The following is a 22,440-nucleotide window of genomic DNA, read 5'->3' as shown; positions in this document are numbered from 1 at the left end:
CGTAACCATTTATGGTCACAAGCCTTTCCTGAAGGATCTGCAGAAGATGTTATCCATTCCTGAATATCAGGGCTACAGTCTATCATGGAAGAAACACTGGAAGTGCAGCAGGAATTTTGGTCATAAAGATGAAAACATAACAAAGCAACATGTTGAAGCTCTCAGTAGAGATTACAAAAAAATGTGAATAAGAATGTGGCTTGTGTGCAGCAGAAATGGTTTGAACATTTGCCATAGTAAAATATAAATAGATTATATACAAACACCAGTTTTCTGTCCAAAATTGCACAGTAAACAGGCAATATTGTTGGCTTAGAGCCTCAAGTTAAGCACTTAAGTTATGCAGCTTTTACTCACAAGAAGCACACAGAGTTTACAGAAATATTGCTTCATATGCAGCTGAAGCCTTGAGGGGCTTTGAAGTGGATTGGTTGTAGTAAAAGTGTGTGATGTTCCTCTCTATTGAAGTTGTCAGTTGTCTGATTTAATTTGTTTTAGAGTCAAGTATGTTCTGATATAGGAGACGTGTGCGTGCGTGTGTGTGTGTGTGTGTGTGTGTGTGTGTGTGTGTGTGTGTGTGTGTGTGTGTGAGTGAATGTGAATATTGCTTTGGAGGCTAAATGTGATCAGGATCATCAAATCCTGACGGTCTCTGCTGCTGTTAAACAGTCCTGAACAGACACACGCTGCCAGGCTGCATGGTGTCCTTTCTCATATCATCATTAGGAGGTCATGTTCTCGGCCTTGGCAGCATTACGGAAAAACTGCTGGCACGATTTTCATGAAACTTGGTGGAAGAGTGTAACATTGACTAAAGAAGACTTGAATCCTTATTATGGGGCAGATACAATACTGATTTTTTACTTTTGTTGACATTGCAAAATAGGGCATTTGTGCTGCATTCATGTGGTGTCAGAATAATTGGAAAAATTAATTTCCATAAGTCGTCATGTCAGAAATTTGTTTTAAAAAATTGGTGCACATTAGGGATGTCACAATGGGATGTTACAGATTTTCTTGGTACGATTATTGTCAGAGAAATAATCACAATATTAAGATTATCACAATTATTTTTGCATTGATTTATTTCACACTACTATGAATAAGTTAAATCACATGAACAATCCTTATAGGTCTTATTTATTATTTATTTCCCTCTTTGGATACTCTCATAACAAAATAATATAGCAACAATGTAAAGTAACCAAAAAGTACAAGAAAAATTATAATAATCCCAGGGGGAATTTCATATATACTAAATGTTTAAGCTATTACAATCATTTTAATAATTTGTTTGTCTAATCTTATGTGGCCAGATAAAAATATGTTTCTATTATTTCGGTCCCTTAATTTTATTTTTAGTGGGGCGGATTAGCTGAACAATCGTTCACTTTGTGATAAAAGCATGAAATTTGGTAGATGTGTTGGTGAATATGTTTCAAACAAATCTGGATATTGGGCCACCTCAAAAGCGCCCCCTAGTGGCCGTGGCAGGCATTTGTTATACAAATAAATCAATGATGAATAAAAACTGCCCTTTTAATAATACCAACTGGTGATGAATTGTATATTGTTGGAAAGCCTGATTAGTCACCTTTACAACGAGGTACAGCTTGTAAGGATCGTGCATTCATGGAATGAGCAACGGGGCTAAACGTGTGGGTAGCACCCCCCAAAAATGTGCATCCCCTGTGGGGCGGATTAGCTTAATAAATCACAAGAATTGTTTATTTTGTGATAGAAGCACACAATTTGGTGGATGTGTTGGTGGATATGTTTCAAACAAATCTGTATATTAGGCCATCGCAAATTCGCCCCCTAGTGGCCATAGCAGTCATTTTCTTCGTTAAAATTACAAAAGATATTTAAATTATTTCTTAAAATATTTAAAAAATTTAAACTAAATATACAAACGTAAATTAAAAAATGTAAATACACATATTAAATTAACAAAAATCCAGTTAGACACTCTTTCAGTTATTTTTCCTGCCCCACCACAATCGGGCTAGCCATCGAGCTAGCTAGCAAATGAGCTAGCTAGCATTTGCTTCCTGGGACAAGCAGTGCAGTGGACTGTCCATCAAGGTATGTATATATATTAAATATTTTATTTCACCTGTTATAATTATGAATAAAATATGCTATGAACATCATAAAGGCTAAAGAGAAAAACAATCATCATGGGCCTTGGCGGAAAAGTAAATTAGCAAGATAGCAAAAATAGGTACTTAAGCTAGCTAGTTAGCTTGGAACATGTATCAGTGGCTGTTGGGTGTGAAAGCTTAATAAGACACTGTTAAATTATGTCCTGTGGAATGTGGACATCCCTCTCTGCACACACACACACACACACACACAGGCACACATACACTATATGTCATATGTCTCCTTTGCCCATGTGGTTCTTTTTTTCTTTTTTTAAATATATTTTATAACTCCATCACAGTTAGTCAGGCGGCTTAGGACCAGATTTGAGAAGAAAGGGGACACGCCGGACAAAAGCACCAAAATGTTTCCACATGCTCTCTATCACCAAAGGTTTCAACTTTTGGTAGGAGCCACTTCATCAAGATTGCTGATCGGAGATGGCAGCCATATAAAGTCTATGAGAACCAATATATCTTCCAAGCCACTTAGAAGGTCAATCTTGGTGTCAAAATCTACATTTTCTGGGTCAAAGAATCATTTAAAGCTATTGAGAATATCACTAGATGACTCACTGTAAATAATTTGTTGATCAAGATCTGACATGAGATGAAAGCATACCCTTGATTTTTTTGAGCAGTGTACATGGCAGCTTATCCTCACTCTCCCGTGAACATTGATTCCAAACATTTTCAACTCAGGATTCCCTGCTTGAAGCGAGTTGCCCAGTCTGAGTGAAAATGAACATATCTATTTGATCAAATAATCATATAGTGATATTCTCAATAGCTTTAAATGATTCTTTGACCCAGAAAATGTATATTTTGACACCAAGATTGACCTTCTAAGTGGATTGGAAGATATAGCATTTCTCATAGACTTTATATGGCTGCCATCACCGCAATCTTGATGAAGTGGCTTCTACTAAAAATTTAAACCTATAATGATAGAGAGTATGTGGAAAAAATGTGGTGCTTTTGTCCGGCGTGTCCCCTTTATTTGGCTAAGTCGCCTGACTAAGTCACACACCTCAGAACAAGGATTTTGCCAGAAAGAGTAACCTGCTACAAGTAACCCTAGTAGAATTTTTAAAATGTAGGATTTTTTTCTCTGTCTAAATGTGTTTTGTTTTTATTGTTGCAGGTCATACAATATTGAAAATTATTTTTTCTTTTTAAGGAGCAACAGAAGAATACAAGCCAAAGAGGAGGCCGTAGCCTGTGAATGGGAATATCAAGACCTAATAAAATGTTATACAAAGTTAATGTTCTTTTCTATTAGACTGTAATAAAGCTTTTGTCACTTTAACATGTCTCTAAATTATATTTGTGGTGCTGAAAACATGAAACAGCAGCTGTAGGGTAGGCAAAGCATTCCTCGCCAGTAACCACCGGCGGCCATTTTTGAAAATGGCCGCTTTTAAATGGCCATTTTAAAAAATGGCCGCCACAGCCATCAGAATTTTTTTTGCGATGGCCCAATTTCCAGATTCATTAAACATGTATTCAGCAATGAGTGTACCAAAATTGATGCTTTTATCACAAAATGAACGATTGTTCAGCTAATCCGCCCCACTACACAGGGGATGCACATTTTTGGGGGGTGCTACCCACACGTTTAGCCCCGTTGCTCATTCCATGAATGCACGATCCTTACAAGCTGTACCTCGTTGTAAAGGTGACTAATCAGACTTTCCAACAATATACAATTCATCACCAGTTGGTATTATTAAAAGGGCAGTTTTTATTCATCATTGATTTATTTGTATAACAAATGCCTGCCACGGCCACTAGGGGGCGCTTTTGAGGTGGCCCAATATCCAGATTTGTTTGAAACATATTCACCAACACATCTACCAAATTTCATGCTTTTATCACAAAGTGAACGATTGTTGTAAAATATTGAGCTAATCCGCCCCACTATTTTTAAATTACATTGCCACAAATAAATGAGTAATAAATGACTTGGGACATACAGAAACAAAAGGAGGTAATGATAAATGTTCACTGACTGAGGACCTTTAGAAGATTATATTACTTTTTCTCATACAGGCCATTGCACAGTGACACTGAAACTGTTTGACGACTCACTCACTACTATGAGACATGTTTGGCTTTATGTAACGTGACGTGATGCGGCTTAACTTGTCCCGTTGGACTGTATACCGAATCAGTGTCGCACACAATTAATGGCAAATGACACGCTAAGTATTTTCTACCAATTCAATGTTATGTTAGGTAAATTGACATGATTTAACCATAGACTGTATATAAATAATGGACGTAATCACCGTGACGTCACCCATTGGTTTGTGGACTGCCCGTTAGAAGCCTCGAGTTCATCGTTACACTCGTCGCCATCTTGTTTCCGATACGCAGAGCAGACCATATTTGGACTGTGGCGGAGCGCGAGGGATCTGACGACACTGACGACACGCCTCTCTACACCGGCAACCCGACTGAGAGAAGCCGCTGCTAATTCATGTTAGCATTAATTGGAGCATTAACTGGGATGTTAGTTTTGGCTAGCAAAAAACAAAATGTATCTTTCTTACCTCAGAAAACTGAGCAGCGACTCCTTGGAGTGTCTGTTTGTCCAGCCAAACACTGAACAAGACATTTTTACTGAACAAAACGTTCAAATGAACTGTCATTAAGTGAAAATACAGTGAAAGGGTCAAAGTTATGAGACCAAATCGGTAAACGTCCTCTTTTATATCTATATAACGTTATATATAACTTTATTGACTCGTTGCCTTGGATACGCATTGCTCTGCTTCTCTCCTGGTGACGGCTCGCCTTGTCAGTGACCTGTCAATCAAAGCTAGAAACGCCCCAAATCATACGATTCTTTATCTTCTATTTTCTTCTAAATGGGGCCATTATTAGAACTATTGATATCAAATTGTCTTGAAGATCATTTTTAACTAGCGATTGAGACCATAGTGTTGTCCTGAAAAACATTTCTGAGGTAATATATCAAGTGACAAGTTTTCAAATTTTGCACTGAAATGAATGGGCAGATTTTTTTTGCAGCCAAACTTAGCACCCCCTACTGGAATTTTCGGTGGATTGCAGGCTTAAGGCACTTCCTGGTTGGCCTCCATGCTCAGACATGGAGATTGCCGCCTAGATTTAACCCAGTTATTATTTACCTTTACGTTATCGTACAACGCCGGGTGGTTATCCAGCAGGTGTTGAAACATGTCTATTGCCTGTTTTAACGGCAACTTTTTTGTGGCATGTTTTACACCTGGGCAGACCGTCTTCAACAATGACACCTTAGTTATTTTTTGGGTAGCCAAAACATTCCCACACGGATGATTTTACACATTTTTCGGAGGGAATAGCTCTTCCCCTTCCATGCTTTACCTCCTGTCACCTCCGTCTGCAACTGCACGGACCGAAAACAAAGCAACACAAGTGGTGACACGCGGGTGTTGTGTAACTTTATTTTTGTTCTGGGCGAGTTGCACTGATGTACCAACATGTATGTATGTATTTAGAACAACTAACGATTAACTAATCGTAATCGTAAGTTTAATACTGCGATTAATCGTGAAAACGGGTAATCGTGACATCCCTAGTGCACATTTCACCTGATCAGTTTCCTTTACTGGATACTGGAACTGCTTGTTTAAATTAAATGCAACACATCTCTGTAGCTTCCATGATGTTTCCACATTATGATGTCAGGCTCATGAATATACCAAAGTCAAGAGAAAGACTTACCAGCTCTGGAATTAGGAACAACCAAGGGGGATTTAACTGCACCTTTGGCCTTGGAAGAGGTCTGTGCTCTCCAAGTGCCGTTCTAGTTCTGTCCTGTTTTATAGAACTGACATCCCACCTGACTCTAACGTCGCCTCATCCAGTCAATTTACTTTCTCCAAGAGGTTCTCTCCAATGCCAACTAGGTTTTTTTTAGTTCTTAAAAAAAGCAGAACGTGGTTTACAAGTGTGGTGAAATTTTGAGAATAATGATCTTGCATATTATAAGTCAACCTTCACTCCAGTCAAACTTATACATTGAATTATTCAGTTAACTACAGTAAAGGCTGATTTATAATATACAAAATAACTCAATTAATCCCAAAATTCTACCACAATGACATCCACTGCCAATCAAATAAGACAGTTTCTAATCAGAATCCATAGCAGTCGATAAATCATTGGCTTCTTCAGTCAGTGGAGTTTCAGTAACATGATTATCCTATAAGAGAATGAGTGTAAATCCTATAAAGAGTATGTAGTTGTTTAATCTCATGTTTACACTCTGGATTAGGATTAACCTTCATAACCTGCCGGATCAGCGATATTTGGGTCAGAGAACTCTCTCTCTCGGTTTCTTCCTCTCTCCTTTTTCCCCTTCTATTAATATTTGTATGCAGTTTGCGGTGTTTTGCTAGTAAAAGTCTTAGCAAGACTTACATTAACTGGGTCAGTTTATATGTTATTTCAATGCCCCTTTACCATCATTACTGCATGTTATTGTTTTTTTAATTCTCTTCATCTACATGTGATTAGATTATTCTTGACTAAAGCCAACCAAACATCAAACAGAAAGCTTTAATGAAAACCCAGAACTCATTTACTCTCATTAAAACCTTCATTCTGCAGTTTCTGTTCGCTGCCTTAAATCTTAATTTCTCCAGGGAGGGTTCGACACGGCTTCACCTGTTCCTCTATAACAGTGGTGGGTTGATCGAGAGGTCAGACTGTCAATAGAATGAAGCTTCTGGTTAATGTAGAGAAATAGGATTAAAACAGTATGGAAAACTAAAGTGTGTCTGGAAATGTTAAAACCAATAAGCGTACATGGATGTAGCCACTTTACTGGATGATTGATAGTTGGTGCCATAAGTGAGCATATTTGGGCGATAGGGTGGTTACCAGCCCGGCGGGGCTAGGTGTTACATAGCATATGCTAGGTCACCAGCTACAAGAACTTGTGTCTTGTCTGGTGAAAACAGGCCTAAAACAAAATGTAGTTATGGGAAAAAATTAACAGGTGACTCATCAGAGTGCCTTGTAGTATAACCAAGAGCTGAACAAGACATTTTTAGGTGAACAAAATAGTACAACTTTGTTTCATGAACACACTGTAAAATCAAATCAATCAAATCAAATCAAATCAAATCAAATCAATCAATCAAAATTACTTTATTCATCCCCAAGGGGAAATTCAGTTAGTCTGGTAGAATCTTTTGAAGAATGAGACAGCCTGATGGCTGTAGGAGCGAAGGATCTTTTGAATCTCTCCGTCCTGCAACAGAGAGAGAGGAGCCGTCCACTGCTGTTTTTTTGGTCCATAAAGGTTTTGTGTAGTGGATGATCCAGGTATTTCAGGATGGCCTGGAACATCTTGACAGTGCATCTCTCCACATCCTCCTCCAGTGGGTCCAACCTGGCTCCAACCACAGAACCAGCTCTTTTGACCAGTCTGTCCAACTGCCTTGCATCTCTGTGTCTGATGCTGCCTCCCCAGCAGACTGCAGCAAAACAACAGACTACCACCACAGACTGATAAAACATCTGCAGCATCTTACTACAGATGTCAAGAGATCTGAGCTTCCTTAAGAAAAAGAGGCGGCTATGCCCCTTTTTGTAGAGAGCGTCAGTGTTTAGGGACCAGTCCAACTTATTATCCAGGTATACACCCAGATACTTATAACTTGGCACCACCTCGATGTCCACCCCACAGGTATTCACTGGCTGAAGAGGGGGCTTGAACCTGCAGAAATCTATGATAATTTCCTTAGTCTTTGAGGTGTTCAGTAGGAGATAGTTCTTGTGACTCCAGTCACTGAAGGCTTTTATCAGATCCCTATATTCAGATTCCTGTCCATTCCTGATACACACCACAATAGCAGTGTTGTCGGAGTACTTCTGGATGTGGCAGGACTCAGAGTTGTATTTGAAGTCCCCTGTGTACAGTGTGAGCAGGAATGGAGCCAGAACAGTGCCTTGTGGAGCCCCTGTGCTGCTCAATAATGTCCCAGAAACACAGTTCCCCAACCTGACATACTGTGGTCTTCCTGTCAGGTAATCTGTGATCCAGGAGATGAAGGAAAGAAAGGGTCAACTCAAATTAAAACACAGACAACACACCAAGTTTTTTTTTAATGCCGCCTCAATCCTGAATGACGTGTCATAGTGGTTGCAACCTGTCAATCACAATGTAGCCACATCCAAAAGCATTGTCATCTATTTGACTTTAAATGGGACCATAAATTACAAAATGAACATCATGCTGTGAAGAGGACTTGAAACTAGAGATTGAGGAAAATGTTTACTGAGGTAATAAATCAAGTGAGAAGTAGGGTCATTTTCTCATAGGCGTCTACACAATCTGACTTATTTTTGCAACCTGCAGAGTTGCCCTCTGTAGGCCCTTACAAAGAATGCAGGGTAACTTCTGCATCGGCTTCACTTTTTAAGCCCTGAAGCCAAATCATCTTTTTTCTACAAAAGAGAATGTTTGTACAAGATAGTTGCTGGTTTGCAAAGCTGATTTTATTGTGGTAGGTAAGGTTTTTTAGCGTATCAATGAGAAGTATATTGTTATGGCATTACAAGGCAGTTGCTATGGAGTTGCAGATGTTTCAAGTATGTTGTGATGATAGGGTGTTTAAGCAAGGAAGGTTAGTGGTATAGAGTTAGTGGTGAGAAGTGGTATTATTAGTAGTGCTCTAGTTTCTTGTCTCTAAGTCTGATTGGTGGGAAAAAATAAATTTACAGGTTAGAACTGCTTTGAGTCTGAACGCTGGACTGGTAGTTTATACACAAAAAGCGGCCGTAGATACTCAGTCACGAAAAGTAAGTGGGGAAACTAAAATAATTCTGTGATTTATTTGCCTAATTAGTAAGTTTTCTATTTTTATCTCCACCCCAAAGCACCAGGGCTCAAAGGAACTTTATTCTGTTCCTATAAAACGCCTCAACATCAGCTAATTTTGTTTTCCCGGATGGTTCAATGGTATATTTTATCAATTTCTTTCTTAGTTAGTTTGTTCCGTTTATTTTCTCCATCATCTTTATTCATTTCTTCATCATTAATTAGTTTCTTCCATAGTCCGGTTCGGTCTCCTACAGCATCTCCAGGTGACTGGGATGATTCTGCTTCATCTCCTGCTGTAATCCTCATCCTGAACCAAACCAGTCATGCAGAAAAGAATAATAATCTCCTGTAAATTATAATCTTTATCTTCTGACTAATCCCTCTAAACTGCAGACTATCCAGACAGTAAGCTTTCACCTAAACTCAGATTCTTCAATAATTGGGATCATAATGCAACATTTTTATTCTCACTCTTGTGCCACACACCCCCGGCATCCAGCCCCCCAAAATATGTAATTTATTTCCTGAAGTGAAATATTCCAGTGATAATCTCTCATACTTACCAGAATAGACCGACACTAATCCATTTTGTCCTCCTGGTGAATGCAGAGAGCTTTAACACTCAGACAGGATTTAGTCCCTTTATGGTGAAGACAGAGGTGGTAACAGGAAAGCTCACACTGTTGATTTACAGGAAATTAAATTAATATGAGAATCTAATGTGACCTGACTGACTGTGACTCTGCAGTTGTGTTTGTATAGATTTGATTCAATTAGTCGTGACACAGAACATATTCCTAATTCCTATTCCTAAGTATTATTGTTAGTGTAAAAACTTATATTATAATTGTGATTATAAATTAAGGGAATTTTATAATAAATTATATAACTAACAATAACGATAATGGTAAATAATTATCATTATGATGACAGCTGAGATTACCTTTTTGAAATGAACTAAACAGTAAACATGACATTTTCAATATACAAATTTTCATAACCAACATGAATAATCAACATAAATAAATATTTCATTTAGGAAGAACAATTCACTTATATAGTCTCCCCCTTGTCCATAACTTAAAACAATTTTTAACTCAATATTTATCATGTATACAACTCATAAACATCTTATCTCAATTCTGTTGTATAAAACAAAATTATCCACTCATTATTAATTAGACATAACTTCCTAAACCACTCATTTTATTAACCCCCCCTCCTATGTCTACTAAAAATATTATTTTGTCCATCTTCTTTATTTGATTAATATTTGCACTTTGCTTACAGCAAGTTCTGTATCCAAAGTATTTCAAAAACTCCCCCAAATTGAAATACACATACTTTTCGTAGTGAAAACAATATTTTTTTATAAATTAATAAATTAAAATTCCCTCATGAATAATCACCGCCCTCTCTGTCTGAGGAATTTTTTTGTATGTTACCTGGAAGTAAGTTATTTCTTGCTTTGTATTTTTTTTTTAATTTTACCAGATCCCTGAACTTAGAAGCTTGTTACACTGAAAATATTGTGTTACTGTGTTTGTAATATCCTACCATGTATCCATGTATCATGTATCCATGAAACAGACACACTGTATTTTCCACAGCCATGGTGTAAGACTGAGCTAATAGTGATATTGATTTTATTGTTGATGTTGATGATTGTCCCTCGTTTCCCTTTCAGAACACGTACACTAATGCAGACAAGCTGCTGGAGGCGGCGGAACAACTGGCTCAGACAGGAGAATGTGACCCAGAGGAAATCTATAAGGCAGCCCGGCACCTGGAAGTCCGAATCCAGGACTTCGTCCGCCGAGTCGAACACAGGAAGCTGCTGCTCGACATGTCCGTCTCCTTTCACACACACACCAAGGAGGTGAGACACGCAAACACATACTCACACATCCTGCTGCTGCCTGGCAGTTCTGCTTCAATTAATTATTAATACGTCATTAACGACAGAGACTGATATGTGATGAGTGTTAGTCCCATTTGAACAAACCCTTTTACAATTTATGACACCCTGTAGTCATGTTGTTGTTAGTATTATTTTCAATATTTTCTGATAGTGTTGAAGCGGTTCAGTTCTGTGCTCATGGATTAATCACACATCTGTCCGTCTGTCGTCCAGCTGTGGTCGTGGATGGAGGAGCTACAGAAGCAGCTGCTGGACGAGGTGTGCTGCGACTCGGTGGACTCAGTTCAGACTCTGATCCAGCAGTTTCAGCAGCAGCAGACCGCCACACTGGAGGCAACGCTCAATGTGATTAAAGAGGGAGAGGAATTAATACAGCAGCTCAGGTAATAATAAAAGTCCTATAATTATTCATGATGGTGTTCGAGAGGCTCAGGTAATGATATTAATATTTATAATGTTATTAAAGGGGAAAAGGATGAATACAGCAGCTCAGGTAATAGGATTGATCCTTAAACGTGATTAAAAAGTCAAATTCATGCAGCCACTCAGGTAAGATTAAGAATAGTAATTACCAAATTTACTGTAAAATGCTTTTCCTCCTCTTACTCTTATTTGGAAAATAAAACAATGCTGCATGTGAGGGAAAGTACTGGGATGTAACTTTACCAGCTGGAGTGTGAATGCTGGCTGGTTCATACAGTAATCTGCTTAGAGGTATTGAAATATAGTTTGTTGTGTTTCTGTGTTTGGTGTAAAACAAAAAAATATACCTAGATATTGTTAAAACATTAAATGTTCAACTTATAAAAGTGTTGTATATATACATTTCATTTTAGTCCAACTTCTAAATAATAATTTATCAGAGAAATTTAACTTGCATTTTTTTCTTTTTTAATGATTTATAAAATTATTACTGTGTCAAACTGCACAAATAGATTTTTCAGTTGTTCCCAATTCTAGCCATGATAGTGAGAGCTGCAGGACTTTTATATTTTATATATATTTTATATTTTGCAGTGAAATACAAGGAAACAGTGACTAAAATATAAATAGAGCAAAAACTCCCTGAAACTGCTTTTTGCGGTTCAGAGGGTTAAAACATGAAAACATCAATAATATGATCTAAATGTGATCTAACATCAATCAGTATATGAAAACATATTTAGATCATGTCAAAAATATGCAGCATATGTGCCTACCTTTCTTTAACAGTGATACAGGTTCCTCTCGTGTTGTCTTGTGTTTCGGGTCTATATGTTATAACGTCTATGTCTGTTTTCAACAGAGATGCTGCCATGTCGACCAATAAGACGCCACACTGCAGTTCTATCGCACACATCCAGGGGGTGCTGCAGCAGCTGGACGAGGCCCAGGGCCAGATGGAGGAGCTGTTCCACGAACGCAAAATCAAGCTGGACATCTTCCTCCAGCTACGCATATTCGAGCAGTACACTATAGAGGTAACAGAGTGAGGGTGTGTGTTTGTTGAGCATTAAAGTGAGCTCACACAGGTTTGATTCTGACGGTTACACTTTCTCAGCTTTTTAAAATGCAGCTCATTGAGGAGCTGCTGTGAAGTAGAGCAGAGCTCTGCTCTCGCTCTCCTGTTGTTCTAAGTCTGACACCAGTCTAACCAAACTTTTATTTGCCTCACATTGCTTCACTTCTTCTGTTACATATGTAGCACTGTGGCACTTCTACACACCAAAGACTGCAGCCGAAGCTGATGGTCAGCATGCCAGTATCAAGGTTGAACTGCACTCCTAACTGTGCTGCCAAGCAAAAAGCATCTCAGTGCTCCTGTGCTATTTGCATGTACTTAAATTTGGTAATATGCACACATTTAGTGCCAAATTAGCCTCTTTCTATGTAAGTGAGCTCCACTGCAAAAACAGTCCCATTCACAAAGATCAGCACTAATGGCCACATGCAGTCGCAGTGAAAATATCCATGTCTTCAGACAGTTGGTGGTAACTGAAGTACATGTAGAATGGGTTGTCCCGCACAGACTTACTAGTGATAATGCTGTGATGGTAGCCAGACGAAGGCACTAACAAAATGTAATATTAAATCCCAAATATAGTTTATCTCTGTCACCTTTAAATTCCTTGCCTTAAGTTTTGAGGATTGCATCTGCACCTTGTCACTCAGAACCTGCAGCTCGCCATCCAAAGTCGATATTTTTCTTTTTCTCTCTGCCATTGTTGTATTATTCTGAGTTGTTGGTGTGAAGGTAACATTTATACCACATTGATAATTGCATTTTGACTCAAAAAGGTCAAATTGCAAATAGACTTCAAAACTTTATGGTTGTAAGCACTGTACAATATCATCAGAGCAATATCTTCTTTGAATCAGACCATAAATCACTCTGCTATCAGCTGCTATAATCAATTCAAACATCAGAAAAAGACAAACAAAACAAGTAAATATTAAGAGACCATTGAAACAGTATTGTAATATGTTCACAACACACCTGAGATACCTTAGAATATGTTTTTTAAAAGCTGCCACTGCAAAGTTATGTCCTCAGTCGTCAGTCTGGTCTGTGGATGAAGAAAAGAAAAGTCAGAGGTGAAAAATTAGTGTGAAATCACTGATTTGCTCAGCTGAGCACCTAGTAACACAGCTCATACCTCTCTCTTCCTGCCTACACTACTGATTCATCATGCCCAATTGGCACAACAGCCACTAATTAGAGCTAATTGGAGCCAATGTTGGTAGACACATCATAGAAAAACAACAATGGCACCCACAGGCTTTTGGCTCGTCGTGTTGTTAACAGTGCCGCCATGTGTCTTCTGATCCCACATTTCTTCTGTTCCTGCAGGTCACAGCGGAGCTGGACGCCTGGAACGAGGATCTATCGCGTCAGCTGAACGATGCCAGCCGATCAGGCGCTAGCAGCGGCAGCAGCAGCGGGGGAGGCGGCGCCTCCTCTTCCAGTGGCGCGGAGGACATCGGCCTGGCAGAGCAGCGGCTGAAACGACACGCTGAGAGGAAAGCGGCCATGAACAACATGACCTATGAAGTGATGCAGCAGGGTCAAGACCTGCACCAGTACATCATGGAAGTCCAGGCTTCAGGTAAAAAGTACACAATCACACCTTTGCCCACCAATTTTCAAAGAGTGAAGAGGTTGATAGAGAGAAAGGAGATTCAGAGGAATACAAAAGAAAGAAGCAAAGGACAGTAAAGCCCTGTTGTTTGCTCTAAAATGAGCTCCCAGGGATAATTTCCCACAGTACCCTTGTGTTTTGTTCACACCTGGCATCATTATGCATCTAACGTGCTTCCCAAGTGAGCCATTGTGAGCTTTGCTGAATAGAAAAGAGGAGCAGAGTTGCAGCCAGAGAGTGCTGTTGATCCCTAATACTTAAACTTTAAACCCTTAAATAAACTGTTTGGGAGGTTTGTTGTGCTGTATGTAAACTACCATGAGGCAGTCTTATTCTTTATCGCTTTAAGGGATGTATTTGCATTCACACTGCGTTTCAGACTTGATCCTATTGCCCACTGAGCCGGGCTCACATCTGGATTTGCAGTTGCCCACTGTACACTGAAGCTGAGAGGGAGCCCGGATGCTTTTGGCAGCACTGTGAACCGTGATCCCCAAAGAAAAATCGTGTTGTGTGGAACAGGCAGAGAATTAGGTTAAAAAATCGTCACAGCACAATCCTCTTACTGTGTGTGGCGTTTGTGTTTATGTGGAGGTCACTGCCTCAGTCACAATGCCCCCTGGAGTGATAAACCTCTCTCAGCCACCACACACACACACACACACACACACACACACACACACACAATCACTCTCTCTTTAAAATGCCACTGGTGGAGTAGGGCATTAATACTTAACTGACTCTACAGACTCAGTACAAATATCAAATCAATATTCTAATCAATATTTTATGAAACTAGAAAGCACAGAGGCAATCATTCAGTCTCTACTGTATCATCTTGAAAAAAGATTTCCGTTTCCTTAAAATATTTTTTCAGGATGTTCTTCCTTTCATGTTTTCTTCTGCATTAAATTAGAATCATTCCCATCAATATTAAAGAAGTAGGAGGAGTGGTTAGATAGGGCTCATTATTTAATACGTTTAGGAGTTGAGTTGAATCTATAAAACTGAAAGTTTATTTCTTTATGAGAGTGAGATTAGACGATATGTCAATATGTCCAGTACACTGCTGGATCCGTTCAGCCAAGCTTTGCATTAAGATTTAGAATATAAAACATAAAAAAAGTAATTTAAACGTCTGTTAAATGGTTTGAAATTTTAGTGGGTTGTGTGCTGGTGCTCAACCCTGCAGGGGAATTAGAGTTAATGTGATAGAGATCATCCACAACATCAGCACACATTCCCTCATCCTTGATTGAAGGGGAAACACCATTTTCGGGAGACAATGAGTGAAGAATTCTACAATATCAGCTAAATGTGTATGTGTGTTTCTGTGTGTATGTGTGTCAGGGATTGAGCTGACAGGGGAGAAGGACATGGACTTGGCCTCTCAGGTCCAGGAGCTGCTGGAGTTCCTCCATGAGAAGCAGCAGGAGGTGGAGCTAAACGCACAGCACACACACACGCGGCTGGAGCAAATCCTGCAGCTGCGCCACCTACAGGCCGAGGTCAAACAGGTAAACGGCAGCTCCAGGCACTGAACAGACTGAAGCAATACTCACTGGGCACTACTAATACATTTTGTCAATATCGCTTTGGAGCCATGATTTATTACCACAAATTTGACTTTCTTCCAGAGAAATTAGAATTTTTTTTTGCTGAAAATGCATATATCTGAGGATTGTTTTGGATCCTGAGCCAAAAAAAATATTTTGTTCTTTAACGGAGCAAGGTGGACTGGCTTTTATTCATAGAAAAATATGTAGATAAACTGAATGAAATTTCGGGATGACTCTCCCATGTTGGAGAGATGACATGAACAACACCCAGCTCTTCCTCTCGGTTTGTGGAGACGCTCCTGCAGATGTGAATATGAAAATGCTGTGTGTTGAGACAGGAAGCACGCTGCTGCTGCAGATGGATACAGCTGAATAATTTATGAGGTTTATGGCAATGTGCTAATAACACACACACACAAACACAAACACACACTTCTACTCCCCTCGCTTTTTACTCCAGTCTGCCCTTTAAAATTCTCCAGGTCACAGACCTGCTGCATACAAACACTTACTGGCAGCCACAGTACAGCGAAGAGCATAGCTGACTTACAGTAATTGTGGGCACAATTTACGTCAAGTATGGAATAATATCTTGTATGTAATATTATTTAACTATGAGAAATAATAATGGGTTATTTGTTTTCATTACAGTTTGAAATGTGGTTTAATTGACCTCTTTCAAAGTGTGAAGGGCTTCCTCTTTACCTCAGGCAGGCTATGCTGCCATCTACTGTACATTAGTAAAAAAACCTTTTGCGGGACATTTATCCTCCCAAAACTGTCCTAAACATGTGGTCCATTCTAAGTGAAGTCAGTGATTGGTGATTGATTTACCGCTAAACACACCTGGCTTTCTTAAGAAGGGATTGTACCAGTGCATTTTTACACACTGATGAAGATTGGAATGCAGAAAGTGTTTTGTGTACTGGCAGACAGATGATCAAGTAAACTTTAGTAAATTATACATCTCGTCTGACCCTCTCTTCTTTATATTATCTGGGAGAAAAAGCAATTAAAAAACTAGGACTGCAAGCAGTACTGAACGGGCCCACGCAGTACACGCGTGTCAGGGCATGCTGCCGTTGGGGTGTGTGCGTTACAGGGGCCAGTCTATACCACCAATATGAATTTCATTGCCTTAAGTGTTATAGTGGTCATCAGCCAAAATTTTGCACAGAGCCTCAGGGGCTCATGGGGAAATAGGATCTTGAGTTTCATGTCATTCAGACACACCAATGTGGAGATATGTAACACTTTGTGTTTTGTGTTGAAAATAGCGCCACCTGCAGGAAGTTGTTATTTAATAACTTGAGTATTCTTTGGGTTATCAAAATTATTTTAATAACTTTTTCTTATGAGGGTCCATAGATGCTGTGTGCAAAGTTTGGTGCAAAACGATGAAATTGCCTAGGAGGAAAACTTTAGGCGAAAATGGGCGTGGCCTTTATCACAAGATTCAGCACAACTCAGTGAATGCGTGGATATAAGATTTTTCAATGTGTGATAAAGTATGTGGGAGTTATCAGCCAAAACGCACTTACCTTTATTATAGCGCCACCTATTGGTGGAAATTCAGGATGACAATAGATTATAAACTTTTTCGCCAGGTGTGACTTATATTTAAAGTTTCATGAGTTTTGGGGTATGTTCAGGCAGTGAAAAATGCGATCATTTGGGAAGAAGAAAAAAATAATCATTCGAAATACAATAGGGACCTCGCAGGTCGTTGCCTGCTTGGGCCCTAATTACATTTTCTGAAAAGGGAGACAAAGACTGAAGTCATTGGACACTGAAGCTAATCTTCCTAAATCTAAAATACTTTCATCATGTTGTGACACATTTATTTGCAGATACATTTGTGCTGCTAAATCCTGCACACCAACAAGCTGCTGTGTCCACATCATGTTGCTCTTTGCAACACCATGTTTAGTCCTTTTTTTTCACACTTTATTACATTTACTCACTCTTATCAGACATGTAAGAGTGTATATTTACAAAAGAAAAGTTTCACCGTAACACTGAACATTCAGGGTGCACATTGTGTTTATTTATTTGAGGGTTCATATGTTTTCTTGTGTGTTTCTTGTGATGACACAAAATGTGGCAGAGTAACCCTCAAAGAAAATAGAAACAGTGCCAATATGGAAACATTTTGGATTTAAAGTAGTTGAAGAAATTGAGCCTCTGGCTTTGAGGTGCATTACCACCACCAAGTGGACTGGAGTAGCTTCACCCTCATTGATGGGCTCTCTCAGTCTCATCATGTTCCACTCTGGACTAGCCAAGTAAGACATTTAGTGATACAATTTCCAATTCCGGTATGGTTTTTAAAATATGCTCCTGCAGAACGAGAGACTGCAGCGCCGTAGTGGTTTCAGGTCACCTAACAATGATGGGAAGTGTCACGAAAAAACTAGGGTCCTAGAAGTGCAGTCCTGAAACTGAAGCCTCCAGTAATGCAGGAACATGCTACTCATTTGTCCTAAAATTAAACTGGTTTGTACATTTTTATACTGGCCCAACTTAAGGAGAAGATTTTCCTCCCACATCATTGATGCACATAAGTGTCCTCTAATTTTAAGAATCGCAGTTCTGTATTTCATAATGATTTGGACTTTTCATCTATATATTAATCCCCCCCCCCCCCCCCCCCCCCTTCCTCTAGGTGTTGGGTTGGATTCGTAATGGCGAGTCCATGTTGAACGCCAGCATGGTGAACGCCAGCTCTCTGTCTGAGGCCGAGCAGCTGCAGAGGGAGCATGAGCAGTTCCAGATGGCTATAGAGGTACACACTCACTCACACACACGTCCTAATTATTGCTGCTCAAACCAGGCTTACTGTACTTTAGTAATAATTATTTCAGTGTGCGTTGGTTTGACTGGTAGCAGAAGAAGGGGGCACGCTCACACACACCCACACTCTTTGCCATCTGTGTTTGCTCTGGGCCTGACTCAATAATCATTTGATTCTGCATTGATTTTGAGGAGTAACAGATGCTAACACACACAAGCACAAATGCATATATATGTGCATTTGTGTGTGTATGTGTTATTTTGTGTGGTGCTTTAAAAAGCTGACTCCAAAATTGTGTGTTAGCACTCACAGGGGTAAAAGCCCCTTGGTCAGCACTGTATTTCACACACACACACACACACACACACACACACACACACACACACACACACACACACACACACACTAATCAGAGTTCCACAGGAGCAGAAACCAGGCCAGAACACACATGTTGGGTCTGGGCCAAAGTGTGTGTGTGTGTGTGTGTGTGTGTGTGTGTGTGTGTGTGGTTGATCAGGCTGATGCAACACTGTCTTCGCTAGTAGCTTATACACACACACACACACACACACAAGCGCGTACGAATAATGAAATTCCTGCATTGGAATTTTACAGCCTCCATGTTTGAGCAGGATGTTGACTGTAAAAAAAGAAAGGATGCAGACTGTGACGTAACCTTTAAAATATGATTTTGCTCTCGCTGCAATTTTTGGCAGTTACATTTGGGCGGAGGAGACAGAGCGTTTTTGTAGCTGGAATGGGATCAGCAACTGACTGTGATTGGCTTCGACAGCTTTCATTCAAGGAGACTCCCCCAAAAACATACTAATATTTAAGCCTTAATATAGAGACAGTTCATCCCCAGATCAGAAATCTAAATACATTTCTTCTTCAGCAACGTCTCTTTCCAGAAATCATGACCCACTTCGTCAAGAGAATCTACAGACCATGTTGTGAGAAGTTTCATGTAACTGCTCACAACAAGGTCTGTAGAGTGATACTCCTATAAAATATGTTGTACTTGATATTAAAAGAGGTACTGGGGCAAGAACTATTCGTACAAAAAAATATTGCCACATTGCTAGAGCCCAGAGCTCGCTGCTCATTTGCAGACAAAACTGTGCAGGGTGATGGGACAAATGAGCTGGGGGCTCCGGGCGCTGGCAACATGGAGGGAAGCTAAAAGCTGTTCATCTGCATACACACTCTGCAACGACACAAAGCTGTTAGTAGAATCTGCAAAAGTCCCAGTAAGGCAAGATGGTAGAGAAGCTGTTTGGTGCAGACTCCTGCTATGGTCTGATAAACTTGCAAATTTACATCTTTTTTTGACCTACTTTACACTTTAAAGATGGCCTGGGGAGTTCTCTTGTCTGTTAACATTCAGTGTTATTCACCAAAACATGTTGTGTGTGTCCTTGAGGTCACCTTGTGTAGAGTGCTTTTTCTTCTTCAAAACCATTCGCAAAGCTAGTATTCCTTCAAAGTTTTAAACCTACATGATTTACCTCCATGTTAACAAGCTTGCAGTCTTCTTCTTTACTGCTTTTCTTTCTGCATTAGTGGGTTGTTACCTGTAGTTAAGTGAAATAATTTGTTGTTGCAAGCAAATCAGGGACTCAAAGCTTAAAAACATTGCTCTGTGATGTTAATAGTGGCCAAAGACTCCACAGGGAACCTTTAAAGCTGAGTTCAACTAATGAGTCAGTGATTTTAATTGATACTAACTATACTTCCTCTCCTCCTCCTCCCCCTCCCCTCTTTCAGTCTCTCTTCCATGCTAACTCTCTCCAGAAGACACATCAGAGCGCTCTGCAAGTCCAGCAGAAAGCTGAGGTAAATGCGTGCTTTTTACAACTCTTTGTTTTATTATTTATTATAGTAGGCCTTGGAACATTTGTAAGACTAACTTTGAACTTCAAATAGTATCTTGCATACTGCAATTCTAAATTCCTGCATCCAGGAGTTTAATTATTACCCTCTGTCACAATCTCTCTCTGCTCCTCCTCTGTTCCAGATGATGCTGCAGGCCGGTCACTATGATCCCGAGGCAATCAGAGGCTGTGCTGAGAAGGTGGCCGTTCACTGGCAGCAGCTGATGCTGAAGATGGAGGACCGCCTGAAGCTCGTCAATGCCTCTGTGGCGTTTTACAAGACGTCAGAACAGGTACATGTCAAACACACGATCTCTCAGAGTTTGGAGCTTGGAGCGGGAGCACTTTATCGGTGTCACCAACCCTTCGTGTCTGTCCAGGTGTGCAGCGTGTTGGAGAGCCTGGAGCAGGAGTATCGTCGGGATGAGGACTGGTGTGGCAGCCACGATAAACTGGGAATGTCGGGCGACTGTGAACACCTTATACCTCTGATCAGTAAACACCTGGAGCAGAAAGAAGCTTTCCTCAAGGTGATTCATTTCACCTCACACCAAACATCAGGCTGCTGTGCTCCAACACAGAACAACTTAGAGAATATGAGGAAAATAAGTGAAACAGCAAATCCAAAAAAGAATGTTTAGCTTTGAATAGAGGACACCAGAGCAGAATAAACCATAAAACAGCTGAGCAGAATTAGGCAGAATAAAGAATAGAATACACAAGAAAATGGTATTTAAACAGTTTATATCAACCTCTACATTTATATTACCTTTGCAAATATTTAACATTTTCTAATCAGGTTCTGTCTTTTTTTTTTTTTTTCTTTTGCTTTTTTGTAAAATCTGCAAATGACCTTTAGTTGAATGCACATAATGATTTAGTGTAAAACACCCTAAAGTTTTGCAGCACGATACTAATTTAACAGATAATACTTAACAAAGGATAGTGAAGTTCCCGGGAGGGGATGGTTTGGTCTGTGTGCCTGAATTGTGTGAGATTGTTGGTAAAAAAGCACCGTGTCCCTGTTCTCCAGGCTTGCACTCTGGCCCGGAGGAACGCTGAGGTGTTTCTAAAGTACATCCACAGAAACAATGTGAGCATGCCCGGAGCCGCCGGCCACACCAGAGGACCCGAACAACAAGTGAAAGGTCTAACAATCTGATCATTAAATATTCATGCAAAGCTCTGTTCTGATTTTAACTGAAAAGTTCAACCCCACAAACAACATACATTTTACACAAATAATATTTAGCTTTTTGTCTGGACTGACTTCAGTCAGATGTATGATGGTATAAGGTGCTTAACTTATGTATACAGTTCACTTTGCAGACCTCATCAGTGAGCATTTCGGGATTAGAGAGGAAGTGTGTGTTTAATGTAATTGTGTGTTTGGTGTGCAGCCATTCTGAATGAGCTGCTGCAGAGAGAGAACAGAGTCCTTCACTTCTGGACGCTAAAGAAACGAAGGCTGGACCAGTGTCAGCAGTACTTGGTGTTCGAACGCAGCGCCAAACAGGTCAGTGTGTCTGTGTCTGTGTGTGTGTGTGTGTGTATGTGCTTCTATGACACACAAGGAAAGAGTTCTGGCTGAATTTTGGCTTTGGGGAAATGTGCAGCACTAAAGGACATCTGGTTTATTTTATCAGAAAGTGGGTTTATTAAGGAATATACAGAGATTGTGAATCAACTTATATCTGTGTTTGTGTGTGTGTGTGTGTGTGTACGTGTGTGTACATGTGTATGTACAGGCACTGGATTGGATCCAAGAGACAGGTGAAGTTTACCTGGCCAAACACACGTCACCTGGTGACAGCAGCGAGGAAACACAGCAGCTCCTCAACGACTACCATCACTTCAGACTTTCTGCCAAGGTACTGTGTGTGTGTGTGTGTGTGTGTGTCTGTCTGTGTGTGTGTGTGTGTACAAAGATAAGTTACTGGCAGTTTTATTGAGCCTCAAAGGAACTGCTGGGATCATCAAGCCAGAAGACATAATATTAAAAAAATATATTTCCTTGTGCATGTTAACACTCACCATTACTGATACTGTGATAATATTTCACTAAATTCAATATTCTGAACATAAGATGCACAGGTTATTCCACCTGCCACCATAACTATTTTTGTTAGACGATATGTTGTCCCTTGTAATTTTAAGACCAATTTATGCTGCTGATATAATGATAATA

General features: G+C 39.8%; 1 protein-coding gene across 1 annotated transcript in view; it reads left to right on the top strand.

Annotated features, from left to right (window-relative positions):
- kalrna (kalirin RhoGEF kinase a) overlaps positions 1-22,440 on the top strand; it is a 170,349-nt gene that overhangs the window by 72,945 nt on the left and 74,964 nt on the right. The window contains exons 15-26 of the mRNA XM_059343329.1: positions 10,673-10,864; positions 11,120-11,289; positions 12,192-12,366; positions 13,737-13,992; positions 15,376-15,542; positions 18,250-18,369; positions 20,146-20,214; positions 20,396-20,545; positions 20,633-20,782; positions 21,286-21,400; positions 21,653-21,768; positions 22,001-22,123. Of these exons, the coding sequence (XP_059199312.1) occupies positions 10,673-10,864; positions 11,120-11,289; positions 12,192-12,366; positions 13,737-13,992; positions 15,376-15,542; positions 18,250-18,369; positions 20,146-20,214; positions 20,396-20,545; positions 20,633-20,782; positions 21,286-21,400; positions 21,653-21,768; positions 22,001-22,123 (1,803 nt within the window). The remainder of the gene's footprint in view (positions 1-10,672; positions 10,865-11,119; positions 11,290-12,191; positions 12,367-13,736; positions 13,993-15,375; positions 15,543-18,249; positions 18,370-20,145; positions 20,215-20,395; positions 20,546-20,632; positions 20,783-21,285; positions 21,401-21,652; positions 21,769-22,000; positions 22,124-22,440) is intronic.

Source organism: Centropristis striata, chromosome 10 (genome assembly GCF_030273125.1).
Source record: "Centropristis striata isolate RG_2023a ecotype Rhode Island chromosome 10, C.striata_1.0, whole genome shotgun sequence".
NCBI classification, from domain to species: Eukaryota; Metazoa; Chordata; class Actinopteri; order Perciformes; family Serranidae; genus Centropristis; species Centropristis striata.
This window is presented reverse-complemented; position numbering and strand designations above follow the sequence as displayed.